Source organism: Sparus aurata, chromosome 9 (genome assembly GCF_900880675.1).
Source record: "Sparus aurata chromosome 9, fSpaAur1.1, whole genome shotgun sequence".
Taxonomy (NCBI): domain Eukaryota; kingdom Metazoa; phylum Chordata; class Actinopteri; order Spariformes; family Sparidae; genus Sparus; species Sparus aurata.
Genome location: NC_044195.1, coordinates 9,250,218 through 9,266,541, shown reverse-complemented (window position 1 = coordinate 9,266,541; position 16,324 = coordinate 9,250,218). Strand labels below are relative to the sequence as shown.

General features: G+C 38.8%; 1 protein-coding gene across 1 annotated transcript in view; it reads right to left on the bottom strand.

Moving 5' to 3' along the window:
- Nucleotides 1–16,254, bottom strand: part of cryl1 (crystallin, lambda 1) — a 33,977-nt gene extending 17,723 nt beyond the window's left edge. The window contains exons 1-6 of the mRNA XM_030429197.1: nt 15,930–16,254; nt 14,992–15,099; nt 13,038–13,164; nt 9,570–9,731; nt 6,003–6,098; nt 5,393–5,491 (exon numbers count right to left, since the gene is read on the bottom strand). Of these exons, the coding sequence (XP_030285057.1) occupies nt 5,393–5,491; nt 6,003–6,098; nt 9,570–9,731; nt 13,038–13,164; nt 14,992–15,099; nt 15,930–15,970 (633 nt within the window). The 5' untranslated portion in view covers nt 15,971–16,254. The remainder of the gene's footprint in view (nt 1–5,392; nt 5,492–6,002; nt 6,099–9,569; nt 9,732–13,037; nt 13,165–14,991; nt 15,100–15,929) is intronic.
- Between the last annotated feature and the right edge of the window lie 70 nt (nt 16,255–16,324).

The window sequence follows — 16,324 nt, the reverse complement described above, 5'->3', positions numbered from 1 at the left end:
AAGAAATGGAATAAAGAGGTAGAAGGAGAGAGACACTAATCTAAGTCCCTCTCAGGGTTTTTATGGCTTGTGTGTCTGTGTGTGTGTGTGTGTGTGTGTGTGTGAGCACTGGAACGAGAGATGGGATGTGTTCTTACCTAAAGTGGTAATTAATCCGCACAGAGGGCAGGGCTAATTCATTACAGCTTTAATTATCTTGTAATCTAGTCACAAGACAGCACAAAGGAGGTTTTGTTTGGCTTAAATAAATAAAGTTTTAATTCAAGATCAGCAATCCACCACCAACACAGACTCTGACAAACAGATTACAGGCACTGATAATAATATCATGCAGGTCATGAGTTCATTTTAAGACTTCTTCATCTGAACACATCTGATTTTTGATGATGAATGTCTTCAAGGGAAACTCACAATATGATATTGTCATGATATGCTGCCCAGAATAACGAAGGTATGACGATACAGCAATCCTCAAAACAAAACAGTCATGTATGATACAATGGGCCTAATGCAGCAACATTCTCTTAAATTTCTCTCATATTTTCCCTTACGAAAATACGAGAGGTAAACTCCCAGTGCACCAAACATTTTTACCATCCAGATCTGCTATAACCCAGGTGTCCTGATTGATGAATCCCACTTGGATTAAATGAAATATGAGGTGCTAGCCAGGCCAATTGTTTGTAATTAGCATAGGTAATGCCCACTAAACATCATATTTAGTTGCATGAAAATTACTCAACCCCCACGGCAAATTGGTGGGGGTTGTTTGCAATAAACAAATTAAACAAGAACAATTTAAATAGCTTAACACAACTAATATACAAGTGGTTTTTCCAAATTCTCACAGAGGGCATGACATTTTCTCCCAGGATTTCCTGATTTTTACTCCTGATCCATTTTGCCCTCCACATGCTTCAGGTTTCTAGTGCCAGAGGAAGGGAAGCAGCCCCAGAGCAGCGCTGAGCCACCGCCATGGTTCACTGTAGGCATGGTGTTCTTTTTAGTGTATGCTTCACTCCTCCTCCTCCAGACATACTGCTGATCCATAGGCCCGAAAAGTTCCAGTTTTGTTTCTTCGCTCCACAGAACAGAATCCCAAAATCTCTCTGTCTTATTTGTATAGTTTTTAGCAGATTGGAAACAACTTTTCATGTGCTTTTGGGTCAGTAGTGGTGTACGTCTAGGAGTTCAGTGCCTTGCTATCTTTTTGTATCCTTTTCCTTGTTTGTGCAAGGCAATGATCTCTTGTCTGGACGTTTGGACAATTCTCTTGACTTGGCCATATTTCTAACACGCAATGAAACGTCATGTCAACATTCCAGGTATTTGAGGTGTTCTATCTCAAGCAAACCTGATGCAACCAATGAAGCCCTTGATTGGTACTTGAGACCACACCTGATTTGCAAATGTGTGCTCTTATGGGGAATTCTATTCAGGGGGTTGAATATTTTTGAGACTGCAGTAATCATTGAAAGTAGGATTTAGTGTTGAATTAGGATAAAATCCTTGTAATATTAGTTTTATTGAACTATTTAAAACTGTTCTTGTGTGAATTGTTCATTGCAAACACCTGAAAAATGTTACATTTTGCCAATAAACCTAAAATGCAACGGGGGTTGAATAATTTTGATTGCAGTGTTGTGCCGTGTGCAAATAGCCGACAGTGGCACAGCAATTGGAGAGATGCCACCAAAAAAGGGTAGTAAGAAGAAGAAGAAGAAGAAAGTCAGCAGCAGTGAACTTGAGGTAAATCAAATAAAAAAGATGATTTAGCCAAAACAACAGGATCTCCAAAAGTTACTGACGAGGAGAATATTAATAATGAAACAATGCAACAAATATTCCAAAATGTACAATACAAAACAACAAAGCCAGAGTCATGAGAAGGAGACAAAACAAAAAAAGTGTCACTTTTGAATATTTAGTTAAAAAGCTTTATAGTCATCTACAGAAACATCTGCTTTCTCAATAGTTAATAAGAAGGGTTATTCTGATGTCAGTGGTGTTTGAAGCCTGAATCACTATGCAATGGCCTTATTCACTAGAGTTCAGTTCAGGTAACAAAAGTCATCACACTCATCGTCCTTATTATCATTCAAACCATTTCTGCTGTGAGTGATCATGTAATGGTGCCTGTCATCAGAGGCTAAAGCTCATTTACTCTCATTGTTCCTTTCTGGAAGGAGACGGTGGAGATTATAGCAGAGGTGAGCCGCCAAGAGGCTTCCTCTTTTCTGTCTCTATTACAAACCATCAGCAGCACTACTCAGACACACAAAGCCTCACTGAGACTGAGGAGCTCTTGTCCTGAAATAAAAACAAACATACACACATTCCTGTGGGTCTAAAATGACCATGACCTCCATTAGGATCCAGGATCTAGGCCCAAAAACATTCTAGTATAATCATACATCAAAATGGCTACCAAAGAGCCTTAAACATCTGAAGACACGTGAACTGAAGGCACAACGTTACCAAAACATTAACTTGCTTGGTTCAGTTGGTTCCAACTAAGAAGTCTATTTGGGGTTCAAGTGGAGCAACAGCTTCGCTGTATGTCCAACAATACATTTAGTAGTACATGGTGGTAGATTCATACAGGGCATGGGCCAGGGGATAATATTTTTTGGTGGGTTTCAAACTGCACACTAAAAGCAGTATGTGACTGCACAACTGCTTGTACTGCTCTGCTGCTTTGGGTCTTCAGACCAACTTGAGAAAAAGAGCAAAAGGGCAGTTGTGTGTAGATGGTAACCACAGATTTGTGGAGATTTGTAAGATGTTTGTAACAGTTTCATCACTGAGTCAGTTGTTACCATGGAGCCATGAGTATACTCATATACACTACAGTGTTGACATTTTGGCATGTTACCTCATTACGAATGTTGCAAGCAGTATTTAGTGCTACCAAGCTGAATCAAGTGTATTACCATTTCGACACATGCTAAACGGGCTGCTCACAAGCTGTACTCTCTTGCTGGGTGGCTTTGTCACCCATCATGACCTCCGCACCTTAGTTTACTTTAGGTTCACATATATTTCATCACTCATACAAACTTTCATTCAACCATGCATGCTACATGACTTACAACTGACTACATATTTCCACATCCCATCTTTTTTTTCTTATCATTAAAACATTTATTTGGCTTTTGACACTTTATTGTGTATGTGAATTTATTACCAAACACACATAGCATCTGTTTAATTGTACATATCTCATGAAGAATCATGTTTGACTTTAGTTGTAGTTGAGATCAAAATGAAAGATGGGTATGATCTGACCTATGAGCACTTCTCTATAATAACAAAGCAATAATGACCACTAAGTAGTCACGGATCGGAACGTGAACATGTTCATGGGGGTTGCGGCTGTTGTGACCCCATTACAAGATCGTATCGAGTTATTTCCTATCACAGTTGATTACTCTGTATCTTGTACCGTAAATGTAACCTCTACTTGAGTGAACTTTGGTGCTTACCAATACACCATAAAAGTAACAGAAGAGATCATGAGCTGCAGAGGTGGAGAAGGTCTGCTCAGGGGTTTGAGATTGCAAGTAAAGTATAACATTGGATAAGTTTTACAGTAAGAGTAAAACCCTGGAAACAAAGCTGCCTCTGAAGGAACCTATTTTTTGAGGAAAGAACAAGTTGGGCCAGTAAGAACACTACAAAAGGTTTAAAATTTGTAACAGGTTAGACAAGATAGCAGGGAGACAGCCTGGTCAGAGAAAGCATTACAATGTGCCCATTGTGTATCAACCTTTGTTTTGTGTACCATGCTCTCTGAGCATTACTGAAAGTGTGAAAACAACTGTACAAGTTTGTTTCATTCCTCTATGTCAGCATGAAATTGCAGAATTTGCATAGCATCTCCATCTTGTTACAAGCAAGGTTTGTACCAAGTGCAATAGGGTAATTCCATGCCAACTCATCCAAAATCCACAACTTTTCCTAGTTCACATCATAGATTTAAAAAAAAGAAAAAAATCATACTGAAACTTCTGTTAAATTCAGCTGTACTCCAAATACTTTTTTAAGCTATACATTTCAGAAGTTTGACCCTCTGAGCTAAATTTCAGCATTTTTATAATTATGTATATGTGTATTCTGAACCTCACCAATGGCTTATTGTTCACTGGTTTCGGTTGAAATTTGTCCTGAACATCAAAGAGACGCTAACGATAATTTACAACACATATTCATTAAAATAGATGTTGCTGAATGATTACTGTCATCAAATTCAAAAACAGGAAGTCATTTTTATACCAAAATGAAGAACATGTCATTTTTCAAAAATGAATATCTTTGTTAGTTTTTACTTCCTTGTGACCAGGCTTTGACTCTGTGTAGTATTAATGTAGTTCTGTCACATCTAAAAGTTACTTGATCCTAGGATTGGGCCGATGAACGATGCCATCGCCAATCGGCAATGGCTGACAGCCATGTACTAATCCCTAACCATCGTAACATTGTGATTTAAAAAGGCCCTCCACCAGAGAGCACAATTAAGATGTGTGTCCCTCAGAGTTGCTGTAGGGCAAGAGTTAAGCTAAGTTATGGACATGTGGTGCAGAGACGAGGAAGCTTTTAAAGCTGGCACGAGATGTATGTCGGTGGTAACAGGATGTTTCCTCTGCAGGGTGAGACAGTTGGAGATTCATGTCAGAGCAATGGTGGGAAACAGCGGTGATGAGCTATTATACAACTGCTGACTTACAACAACACTGAGGGGACACGCTGCTGCAAATTCACAAACAACAATGTCACTGTCCATCGCAATGTTTCTCTGTAGACATCGTCATATGCCAATTCGGCAGACATCGCCCAACCTTACTTGGTCCTGCATAAAAATATGTGAGTGCCACAGGTGTTGTTAAATATAGTTTCAGAGCTGAAAAACACACTTTACACATTTATTTTGACTGCAGACTTTCCAAAAAAGGATTATCTTCATCTCCTTGAAGCTTTTGTTTGTGAAAGTAATAATTAACATTGCATTAAATCAACAAAATTAAAAGTTGTTACATCACTCCCTCATTGTTTATACTTTCTTGTACTTTTCACTGGCTGTAGTATCACATTCAGTGGTTTTATTTCATCGGTAGATATTTGTACTATGTTAACTTCAAGGTTTTTTTTAATCTGTCTGATACCTGTGGACCCTGTTTTTTTTTTTCACAGAATAACAAAAGTCTTGAATTAAGGTCAGAGGGACAACTTCAATGATTCATAACTTAATAATTGTTTTAAGTACAGCTACAGTGTGAACACATTTCATAGTTTCAACATTCATTTTTTGGGTGGCCCAAAGTGAGTTAGTATGGAATGACCCAATGATCATCATAGCATTGAACAGTAGCCATACCACGGCCCAGACACTGACCTGGACCAGCCTCCAGGACTCTGCAATAATGGCCGCCTGAACTCTATTGAGAGCAAAGCCATCGATTTCTTTCTTCAGACAGACGGGTGCCTGGCCAACCTGGATCAGGAGAAATCAGTCATATCAGGAATGGCAATCGCTCCAAAAAGACAACACTCATGATCCTACACTTGATGTAAAAGATTTACTTTTTTTACATTACTGCCAACCTTACACACCCTGGTTTTTAAACTGATTTGCTTCCTTCCAGAAAGACATGAAAGTCATCTTACAGCGACTTGCAAGGATTTAAGACTTGCTCGGAATATGTAATCCTTCACAGTGACATGATTATTGCAATCATTTTCTCTCATAGGTCTGTTATGATTGTTTGGTGATCCAGGGACTAGTGACACACTCATCCCAGATCTGAGAAACCCCTAAATGGATTCCCAGACAGTGGTGTTACATAATTAAACCTAGAATGCTTAATTGTTAAAAAAGTTTGCAAGCTAGAAGTCACCTAACATATCATATTACTCTAGTTCTTGGCTTCCCGTGATTCCCTTTCATTTGTTTTTTGCATACCCGGTAAGTGACAGCCAAGAATTACGTAATCTGGGACCTTTACCTTGGTCATTAATGCATGGGTGTCGTCCATAACAGTCGCGGCTGTCTCTGGGTGAGGTACCAGCTCTACCAGTTTGACATAGTAGGGTGGGTTAACCTGGAAAGCACAGCGAAATTTAAAAATCACATAGTGGATACCTTACTGACACAGTTTCCTCAGTGAATTGCTGTAAAATGTTTGATAGCTGGTATGTCTGTAGGGTTACTGCAATCAGTTTTCTAACACTTATTTTAGATAACTGACCAAACTGCCCCATGATACACCTTACCTTTGCACTGTGACTTTTATTTTCTAGAGTTGTCTCTTTTAAAGCCATTCTATTTTAGCTTACTTGTCATGTTTTTTGTCTTGATGTCTTCCTACTTGTTTTTACTGTATCTTAAATGCAACTTTTAATTTATTTTAAAGTACTTTTTATGCCCCATGTAAAGCACTTTGAGTTGCCTTCTGTCTCAATTGTGCTAAACAAAGACACTTTGCCTTGCGTTACTATATCATAACTCAGTAAAGCATTTAACATTAATCTCTACTAGTCTGTATTTTGCTAAACTATATTGCATCAGTCTATGGTATGCTGCATCACCCTTGAACACAAACAGTGACTGCCATCTTTCAATACACAGGACAATATTACAATAACAGTGCCCTCGTGTTTTCAGGCATTTGGAGTATAAACGTTTTTCTTACCTACAGCTTAATCATATCAGACTTCTGTATCTGTATTACCATATGGTCTCTTCTAAACTTGAGTTTAAAGTCCAGTATTTTCTATAGAAGCCCAGAACGGACAAACCAAACACTGACACCATAGAGAGTCTTTCATGTTGGTAGCGTCTTTTACCAGCCACAGTAGTCGAAGGCTAGAGGTACAGTATTCAGCTGGTTGCTATCTGAAATCACTGCACTGGCTTCTTGTGAGTCAAAGGATAGATTTTGAAATCCTGTTACTATTTGCCTGTTCTTGCTTTTGAGTTTGATTTTTCTTCTCTATAACTACATAGTGCCCCTTTAAGGTAGTTTTAGGACCATGTGAATCACTTTGAAATGCCTTGTGTCTAAATGGTTCAATATAAATAAACATAGCTTGCCTTACACTGCCTTTCTAAACTTAAAATGCATCAGTGTCTGCACTACACAAGTTCAACACAACAAATACTATAATAATACTACAATACGGAAGTATTTACAGAGAAGAACAGTGGAGTGGACTCGTCAAGTGACAAGTAATCCCTTTTAAGCTCAGTGTTGACATTTAACTAAACCATTTAACATCATTTTAAATTTGAAGGGTGGCTCATGTTGGATGTCAACACACAGTGCCAGAAAAGAATCTGACTCACTTAAGACCCAATTAGTAAAATAAGCCGAGTAAACCCCAATATCACCATGTAAATATTAAAGGTCCTATATTGCAGAGAGTGCATTCTTTTAATATAAAGCAGGTCTAGGTGCTATATAAATATTGTGAACGTAAGTCAGTGGAGATATGCGCACACCCTGTTTTCAGACTTTTTCCTTTAAAGCAGCCGTCTGGACTTCTGCAAGGTTGTGATGTCACAACTATACAGTCACCGTCCTCAGCAATAACACCGACACTGCCATGGTTGCTAAAGCAACGCCAGAGTTGATGTGAAAGTCTTGGGCAGTGCCTGCTCAGGCTTGCAAGAGCTGAGCAATCAGAGCAGACTGTGATGATCTGGACTTTTTCTGTACTGCATGCTTTAGCTTTGTTTAAGTTTTCTCAGAGGTGCTTTGCAGGGGCTGGGCACTGGAGCTCCAGCCTCTCACACACCTGCAGCTCAGGCCTCCTGCACCTCTGCCACCAGCCAAGATCCCTCTGTGGATCCTCCGTCTCTCACTCACCTGTGCCTACACCTAAGCTTCAGCCTACCAACATCGTGTCCCAAGCAACTCGGTCCGTTGAGCCTAAGCCCGAGCCATCCTCCACTACCCATCTACCTGAGCTACTTAAAATGTATTCCTTAAAAATGTTCACTTGTCTTGGTTTTCTGCTTTTGGGTCCAATATACAACTACCTACAAATCTTAACACAAACTAGGCTTTTAGTGAAGGGGGGCCTTAAAGAGACAGGGACTACAATGGTGAGTTCAGACAGAGGGTGAATAGAGGTGCTGCAGAAATGGAATTAAAATATTAAACAATTAAACATGTAAACATTTTCTAGTTAAAAAAATAAAAAATGAACCTGAAAATTAACATTATATGGGACACATTAGATGGATATTCATACCCTCATTACATATATATTTTTTATATATACATATGAATAAATGACAACAATTAAATTAAATAAAAATGTCACATTTGTTTTGAAGGTGAATAGGCATCACTAGCATTGCGATAAGGTATGAAGTTCATGGCTTTACTTAGTAGTTATTTAGTATTCAGAATTTAATACATACATACAGAGTTGAAACGTTCTTTAAAGCAAAACTCTCACCAAAATGCAACCAAGGCTTTTTTAGTGAATGTATATGAGTCAAACCTTTGTGTAAAAGCATAATTACGACGAAGGAGGCAGTTTTAAGATTTACCATATTTTCGTTTTCGGGTCAAACTCATTTTCTCATTGCAAGGGGCACTTTTACGATTGCATCAAAATCTCTATTTTTAAAACAGTAAGAAGGCTCGACACAACATGAAACTTTGCTCGTAGTATCACCAGGGTCTCTGCACATGAACATGTGCATTGAAAACATTGTTTGTGTACACAGAGTTTACTAAAAAGAAGGTTTTTGAACAACTCACGTTAGCAGATGTTTCCTCCGCTCGCCACTGTCCTGCCAGTGAGAAGTATCGATCTCCGAATGCCATGTAACATGGAGTTAATGGAATTAAGGTGGACCGCTCCTAAAGCTTAGTTCCATATAAATGCACAGATAATTTGTTGTTTTGTTCCATGTTGTGTCGAGCCTAATAAAAGTGCCCCTTGCACTGAGAAAATGAGCTTGACCCGAAAACAAAAAATACTTTAAATCTTTAAAGTGCCTCTTTCATTGTAATTATGCTTTTACACGAAGGTTTGACTCATATACATTCACAAAAAAAGCAGAGGTTGCTTTTTGGCGAGAGTTTCACTTGAACTCCCAAAAGGAAAATTCAAAAAGCCACACTGTAAAAATGTCAGGAACAAGGGGGACAATGTTAAAGACAGTTGTAAGTTTGTTTGTTGATAAGCACAAAAACAGCTGACTGTAGTGAGGTCAGTTAGTGTGGACATGCTCAGTCCAAGGTTGACAAAGAAAAATGGACTAAAAAACAGCACTTTACTAGTGAAGTGGACCACTCTGTTTTAGCTGTGGTTAGAAAGTTTGACAAGTCTACCAACCACATAATAATGGCTTATATTGTTTATTCTTTCAGCTTCCAGTACAGCAGAAGACAGGCTATATCTTATAAAAGCCCACTGTTGTAGACTGATGCAGGATAAATCAGGTATTAATGAAATAAGGGGAGGTTCCATTAGATAAAACTGTAATGTGCTGTATAATAAGGGTGGGGCACCTGTAAATACTTGACTTTATCAAGGATTGCAGTTAAACTAACCGGATGGGAGACGAGGCAGCGGCTTCTGTTCTGTACTTTAGAGAAGACACTGCTTGGCACCAGGCAGGAGGTGGAGCTGCTCAAGATGACATCTTTTCCCACAAGACGCTCTATGTCTTGGAAGACGCTCTGCTTGACCTCAAGCTGCTCAAATACACATTCCTGGAATAAGAGAAATTGCAAACACACACACACACACAAAATCAGTCTAAGTCATTGAGATACATGTACATCATTTAATTTTCTCAAACACAGTAAGAAAATATTATCTCTTGCCAAAATCTTTGTAACATGAAGTCAGTGATGGAATCAAAATAACTATATTTACTCATGTATTGTACTTAAGAACAATATTGATGTACTTTACTTGAGTATTTCCATATTCTGCTGCTTTAAATTTACTCCCTTTGACGACATTTTTTGACAAATACTGTACTTTTTACTCCATTACATTTGTTTTATTACTTAAGTTTTTACTTAATTTGTAGATTGCATGCTGCATTAGAGCAAAAGCAGCACATTTTTAATTAATTAAATCAGTAATCAGATAAAAAAAAATTTTTTTAAACTGAATCGTCTGGGGGGGAAAGTGGGTCGACCCATAGAATGATCCATTTAAAAATGTGCATAATTTATTTCTACTTGTACGTGTCATACTTAAATACATGAAATATCAGATACTTAAACACTTTTTTTTAACTTTACTTGAGTAAGACTTTTGGCTACTTTTGACAACACTGCAAACAGTACAATAAGTTCCAACCCCGAGTTTTCTTTTGGATATTAAAACAAGAGTCATCAAGAACATCATAAAAAATAAGACAATCTTCCAATCTAAAACATAAACCACTTCCAGTGTGCTTCTGAGAATGTTCTCTGATCAATCAAACCAAAACTATCAGTATACCACTAAAGGTGAGTGAGAAAATGTGTTTTTCTTCTATTGTTTGGGTGAAATTACCCGTTTATTTATTTTGTACAATATGTTATTTGTCTTTCATTAAAGCGAAAGAGGAAAAAGTTAATCATCACAAGAAAAAAATAACACTTTTGTTTCTTGGTGAGCATTAACCTACAAACTACTGTAGCTTCTGTACTCTCTCAAACCAGTTTCAATCAGTTTGTATTTGTATCTCTTCACCGCTGGATTTGTTCTATATTGTCCTGTTTTGACAGAGTGTTGGAAAGGAGTGGCTGTCAAAGCCGCTAGTGGAGTGTTAATAGGCCCTACATTCATCAGGTACGTAGAACTGCAATAACTGGCTGAGCAAGCATAACTGCTGAACGCTAGCGTGATGATGTGAAGTTCCACTCAATAACACTGAATATGTAAAAAGTTTTTGGTTTACACAAAAATTCAGACACATCCTATTCTATAGTCTCTGTTTTATGTAGTTCTATGTATTATTTCAGCAACTTCACAAGTTATTCGATTTTTTTAACCAATATTTTGACTGTTGAGAAGATCACATCTCCTCTCCTCCAACAATGAAACAACATCAATATAGAAGAACATCCATGTGGGAACACATTGACAGAACAGAGATGAGGAATGTGAGGAGGAGTGCCAGTTGACTAACGGTATGTCCTGTACTGTTCCCATACATCTAGTATGAGACCGGGAGGCAGGCTAGTATGGATTAATGCCAGTCACAAGTTTGCTGTTTTGTAACCAGACAAACCCCTGTACTTTCTCGACTCGTCTAGATAAAACTTGATCTATAAGAGGATGAAATCATCGGGTGGTGTCATGCCATCAGGAAACACAGGGATAACAATGTGAAACGGGAAACTTTGCATTTTATGTATTTCCCTGTTTCTCACAAGTCCTCTTTTGTTCCTTGTCAGGTTTGAGTATTGATTTATTTTGGCCCTGCTTGCCCCTCTGTCATCTGCTCCAACAGAGTCGGAGTGCCACACAAGATATGTTCTTGGCTTAAAAAGTTAATTTTCAGGTACACATGACTGAGCTAGGAGAAGCATGTACCCATTGTTAAAGGCTGTGATTATGCTCTATGCGTGACAAAGACTAGGTGAGTGATATGTTGTTAAAATGTCACATAATGACTTCAACTGAAGGGCAGCTCATGTCCTGACAACTTTTTCCAAACCTTTTGTCAAAGACAAGCCCTGTTTAACAGACAGTTCATAAAATGACTCATGAAACGTAACAATATTTCCAGGATGTTCTGATATATTCAGGTTAGCTAAAATACATTCAGGTTTGGATTGGAGATGGGCCAAGGCTAAATCTCTCATGAATAAATAAGTATTAAATGCAAGATCACATAACACAAAATCGGCCTAAGAGAAGTTCATTTTAAATGTACTGAGGACAGAAACAACCCAAGCTAACTCAAAATGATCATGGTTAACAGTCACATGATGTTATATCACCATGTTGGTGTTGTTCCTGGAACATCATAACTAATGTTACATCCTTGCACCTGACAAGTCACGTTTCTGTAATGTCACAGCGGAAAGATACACACATGGGAGATGTTATCCTTTATAACACGTATTTAACATTGCTAAAGGCTCTATTTTAACCCAAATCATGCTTTCGGAAACCTGACCAAAAGCAACAGAAAATCAAAAAGAAAAGTAAAAAAAAAACGTGAACATAATCTTGTAAAAATTATAGGTGAAAAGTTTAATAATATGTTCCAGTCAGGGTACAAACCCCAGTCTCTTGGGTGAGAGTCCTGTACTCCTGGCTTGCTCAAAATACAGACATTGTTGCTTTCTTGTAAAATGATGGTCCTTTAGCGACATTAATTATACTGTTACGGGAACAACACCAACACGATGTCAGCGAGACCGTAAACAGTCACATTATATCACAAATAACATGCATTAGTTAGTGGAACACATAGCTGTCAATGCATTACTTCACTACAGATAAAATGACAATGACATTTCTTGCTTCTCACTCAAAATAAGTATTATAGTGAACAAGACAAAACAAAACGAGAATGACTTTAAAAGTGTTTTCTTTGTATGTCATAAATACTTGAAATGCTGGTGTTTAACAGACTGAGCACTGAACACTTTTTTGAGGTCCGAGGTATCATACAATACATGACACAAATTAACCAATGATAGTGCGCCCCCTTGAGGGTAATCAGTTCATTTATAAATGTCAGAACATAATGAACTGAGGTTACTGCAATCAGTCCAGCATTTGACTGAAGGCACATGACTTAATGCTTGTAACGCATCGATGAACCAATAAATCAAAACCATATAGTGTTCCCATTGTTTCCAACACTATATACACATGTGAAAATGCCCACAATGCAGTGGTTAGAAGCACCGTGTCTCCAAGTTTGATCAAAGTCTGACCACGTCTGGGATATACGTGTTGGGTCAAATGTGTGATGGACAAACAAGTGGGAGATAAAAATGGACAACATAAACAGAGACCAATCTATCTCTTGTTCCCCTTGATGATGTCATGTGTGTCACCTGCACAAAGAAGGCTCCCTCCAGCGCCTTGGCCATATCATCATAACTGCTGAGCAGGGCGAGCTGCTGTGTGGCGGTCACCTCCCCTCTCAGCATGCCGGCTCCCTCCAGCTCCTCCAGCTGCTTCCTGCACCAATACACCGTAAAGGAAGTTAACACTTACCCACACACATTCTGCAAAGCATGAAACAAATAGTCCTGTATGACATGTAAGATTACTATTTTAGTGCACAAGGAATCATCACCAAAGTGTAAATGCAGCAGATTTGAATGGCTCAATAAAAACACTATCTAAATGATGTAAACAGATTGAGAATTGTGGCAGAAATCTTCAGGATGGATCTTAAGATTGTCTGTCTGTGGTTAGATGCCTGAATGCTGTCAGGTTGGTTTGCCAGCCAAAACACAAACCAACATTCAACCAGGTAGCACATAATTGTGGGGGATGTTTGTCAGATGTGGCAGTATCATACACACAAAACTGTATTTGTCAAAACAAATATGATGTAAAGTAAATTACAGGGCTCTGGGGTAGGGACAGTCATCTCAACTTGTTCAGCGAGAAGTCGCACACAAAGGCAGACTGAAAGACTAGTACAATGACCCCCTCTACTGTTCACACCTACAACTGAATCTCCTGAGTCTGAACTGTGTACAGCAGAGGCAAATGAGCTATTCACAGCAGAATAAAATTAAGTCATTAATTATATCCTGGTGTAGAGTGTGTGTTTGTTTTAGTATCAAGGGTTGTAGGTATTCTTTATAATAGGTTGTTTTTTTCTGACAGTGTTTTTCACAGCAGCTTTCACTAAAAGTCCTTTGTCATACATCAGCAATGTTTAACTAGCAATGACTAGGCTATGTTTTTAGGACAAATCATGTGTTTGTCCATGTGGTCCTATAGTAAGAGGAAGTCACTGATCATGCAATGTCCATGTTTCTTTTCTGCAAGCACTGGAGGGAAGAACAGGAACAGTGTAAATGTCCTCTCCATGTCTTGCAGCTGCACAGCCCTGTTGATAGAAAGCTGTAAGAACTAATGTAAATGATGTAAGAGCATGGCAACATCTTGTAGATACCATAAAACCATTTCCAATGTGCAACATGACAGTAGCTGATTGTCAAGAGTCATTAAACACATCAAAGCTGAGTGAACCTTGTTCCTCATTTTACCCCAAGTGGAGAGCTACGACAATTAATCAGTGAATCGCCAATTAAATCAATTGCCAACTATTTTCATTTTCCAGCTTCTTTCAATTGAATATTTTCTGGTGTCCTCCTCTTTGCACTCTATGACAGTAAACTGAATATCTCTGGGTTGTAGACAGACAAAACTTTTGAGGACATCAAAATGTATATTTATACATTTATCTTTAGGGCATTGAGCAGACGCTTTTGTCCAAAGCAACTTTCAGTAATTCATGCACCGATGGCGGTGGCTGCCATGCAAGGTACCGACCAGCACATCAGGAGCAGTTTGGGGTACAGTATCTTGCCCAAGGACACTTCGAACCAGCGACCTTCTGATACAACAAGATGCTGGCTTTACCCCTGAGCCACAGCCGCCCATGGCTCAAGGAAATACAATGAAAATCTTAAGCAGTACCATTCACATAATTTTGCTGAGGCTTGGAGATAATGGCTGTTGCCCAACCTCATCTCAGGAACTCAGTGGTTTTTGGCATTTACTTAAATGCCATGCCACAAAGATAATGGCAGGATAATGTACAATGATTCATACCGGTAAGGTGCTCTGAGCACCACGGAGCAAATGCCACGCATCTCTCTTGTATTGGTATAGGCTATTCTAATTTGTCAAATCATTTCCTCAGCAAAGGCATCAAACTATTGCTCTCTGGTTAAGAGGGCCAATAAGTTTTACTTTGTCCGGGGGTTAACTATCCATTTAATGGACATGCTTTTATCTGTGTATGTGTCAAGTAGTAAGACCGACCTGATCTCTGTGATGGCCTTGGCAGCCTGTCCTGGTTGGTTGTCATAGATCTTCACAGTGTAGCCTCCACTGACAAACACCATAGACCAGGAGCGGCCTATCAGCCCACTGAAACACACACATGAGTGGACATACTTATATAAATCCTGTCTTACATTATGCTGCAGTATCTCCCTTACTCTGTCTGTCTGTTTATGTAATGGCCAGCGTTTTGTGTTTCCTTCCCAACACAGGGAGACCAGTCACACAGCAAAGGCCCTGCAGCTTTTGCTTTGTCAGCATCAGTTTGGCAAATTCCTGCTGTGGGTATTCACCTTAGTAGGTTTTGATCTTCTGCCCTGCTTATTATAGATAATTGTGTATGTATGTGCAAGTTACTCTGAAAACTTGTGAAAAAAAGAGTGTATATCTAGCTGTGACGTCTTTTATTTACTTTTCTAGTCTAGAGAGGCCATCTCAGAGGCATGCCAAGTTCAGCTGGGTGCACAGAAATAATGAACAAGGTACAGAAAGCTGGTTTAAGTGTAAACTTTTAGTGGGTTCTAATAGCGGAGCCTCAATACAGCTGCTACGCTACTTGACAAAGTGGGTTTGAGGCTTGTCTATAGCTAATAGTATACAATTAAACACAACTTAAAGGAAAGCTGCAAAGGTTTCATGTTAAACTACAAGAGCTCAGGAAACCCCAACAAGACATGTAGAGCATGCAATCACAAGAGTCTCGTATGGTAATGCAACGTATGTTACATGACAGCACATAATGCGAACACTAAACTCAAATCATGTGCAAAAAAATAACATACGGGCAGAACATGCTAATACAGTTCCCTTTCACAGAAACAGGTTATAAGTACAGTATGCTAACTTTCATGTCACTTCAAGCAATACATTCTAAAAGGAACGTTAGCATTAAAGCCCGGAAGTTTTTTCTTGCTCACCTGCCGATCACAGTAATGATCTTCATATCAGCAGAGCTCATTGTAAACAACAAGTTAAGAGTCGAGCTCTGGCAAACTGCTTCTATTAACTGTAGGAGCGCCACCCCTCCGAAGTCACGCTACTAAATGCTAGTACGGTAACCCAGAAGGACCAAAAATTCCCCAAGTTATAAACTGTACACTGATTTTCCCCGCCAAAAACAAATCACATACAAACTGCATATCCGCCATTAATAAGCTGCCATTGTTCCAGTTATACATACATTGTTTAAGACAAAACAATGACATAGTGTGCAGGAAATAGACAGATTAATCGGCTAGCTTACACTTGTATCCTAGCAACGGATGGAACCAGTTTCAGCCAATCATATTAACCCCAATTCATGATTGACACT